Source organism: Haliotis asinina, chromosome 3 (genome assembly GCF_037392515.1).
Source record: "Haliotis asinina isolate JCU_RB_2024 chromosome 3, JCU_Hal_asi_v2, whole genome shotgun sequence".
In the NCBI taxonomy this organism is placed as follows: Eukaryota; Metazoa; Mollusca; class Gastropoda; order Lepetellida; family Haliotidae; genus Haliotis; species Haliotis asinina.
In genome coordinates this window covers 73,252,961-73,254,478 of record NC_090282.1, presented here as the reverse complement: position 1 = coordinate 73,254,478, position 1,518 = coordinate 73,252,961, and the positions used below count along the sequence as shown (strand labels likewise).

Here is a 1,518-nt window from a genome sequence, read left to right as displayed (position 1 = left end):
GAGTGCCTCTAGTAGCTTGCGGATTTTGTAGTCTGATTGGTTCTTTTCTAAGATTTTGATGTTGTTTCAGTTGATGGGGTGTTTTGGGTGGTTTCTGACGTGGTCGGCAATGGCTGATTTGGAGTACTGTTTACTAACTGAGGCCTGGTGTTCCTTGAGTCTATGGATGAGGGGTCTGGAGGTTTCACCAACATAGGTGTCGCCACAATCACATTCAATGAGGTACACTACACCTGCTGGTTCTGGCTTCTGGGATGCTGTGGGCCTGCCTGTTGCTTGCAGGAGGTTCTGGGTGGTGTTGCCTCTTTGGAAGGTGACGTCAATTATTGATGTTGGCCTGTTGTTTCAGGAGTCTTCGGATGTGGTGTTTGGTTGATCCAAAATAGGGGATGCTGATGATGAAGGGAGCTGTTTGCTGTCTGGGGCTCTTGGTGGTTGGATGGAGGGTGCTCTTGGTGGTCTGGTTGACAAAGGAGGGCGGGTATTGGTTTTAGGTTGTGAAGCATGTCTGAGGTGGTAGAGTTCGATCTCGATGTTTTTGGCACGACGGATCAGGGTTGCTATAACGCCTCTCTTAACTTGGATGGGATGACAGGAGGGGAAATGGATGTATTGGTCTGTGTGGGTCGGCTTGCGGTATACGCTTGTGGTGGTGTGGTTTTCTCTCTGGACCAGTACATCTAGGAAGGGGAGTTTGTTGTCTGTCTCTTTTTCCATGGTGAACTGCGTCCGGGGGGTTGGGACATTGAGATGTTAGAGAAGGATGGTGGGGTCGTCAGATGGGGGAAGAATGACAAAGGTGTCGTCATCTTTTCGGTACCTTCTGACTTCCCACCAGCTTGTGTACATCAACCCCATTAATTGTGTAAACAACTCATCGTCTTCTCATTCACACTTATCAGAGGGGCACACAAAGTACGCAGTCTAGACTAGGAATATGTATATATTCCTCCACAAATTCATTACCCTGTACCATTTGCTTGACAACGACATTAGTATCTATGTCGAAACGTCGCACTCACTGAATAAAAGAAGTTGTATATCCATAAATCATAGTCCTCATTCGTCATCTACCCAACTTCTAGAATTCCTATCAAAGATACAGATCTTTGTCATTGAAAAAAACAAACTGGAAAACAACCGAATGTCAACCATAGACTTGAAAAGCTTTGCAGATGCCATGTCTGTGCTGATGCCAAGAGTGTTGTACGCTTGAGTAGTACACGGCATGGACACCATTATCACGGGGGCAACACACATTTTGTGGGGAACGTCTAAACCACCATGCAGTCCTACCACCCGATGTAGCAGAGAACACACAGTGATACAATTACAAGGTGTGTACCATTTAACTCTTTTCGTGAATCTGTGTTGCAAGTTCATTGATAAGCAAAAGAAAATAAACATCACGCGTCAAGTTAAATGTCCCCCACTCAATACAAGGGTTGACTTAATCGAGGGGTGATTAGAAAATGGTCCGTCCCGGTGTAAAACACCGACCGTATTTTAATAAATGAT

At 45.5% G+C, this 1,518-nt stretch overlaps 1 protein-coding gene across 1 annotated transcript; it reads right to left on the bottom strand.

Moving 5' to 3' along the window:
* Window positions 1–345: 345 nt before the first annotated feature.
* LOC137279027 (uncharacterized) lies at window positions 346–717 on the bottom strand. Its single transcript, XM_067811512.1, has one exon. It carries the CDS (start codon window positions 715–717, stop codon window positions 346–348), a length of 372 nt encoding a protein of 123 aa, XP_067667613.1.
* Window positions 718–1,518: the final 801 nt, after the last annotated feature.

Excerpts from the sequence above, each read along its gene's own strand:
- LOC137279027 (XM_067811512.1), bottom strand. The coding sequence starts at position 717 with ATGGAAAAAGAGACAGACAACAAACTCCCCTTCCTAGATGTACTGGTC.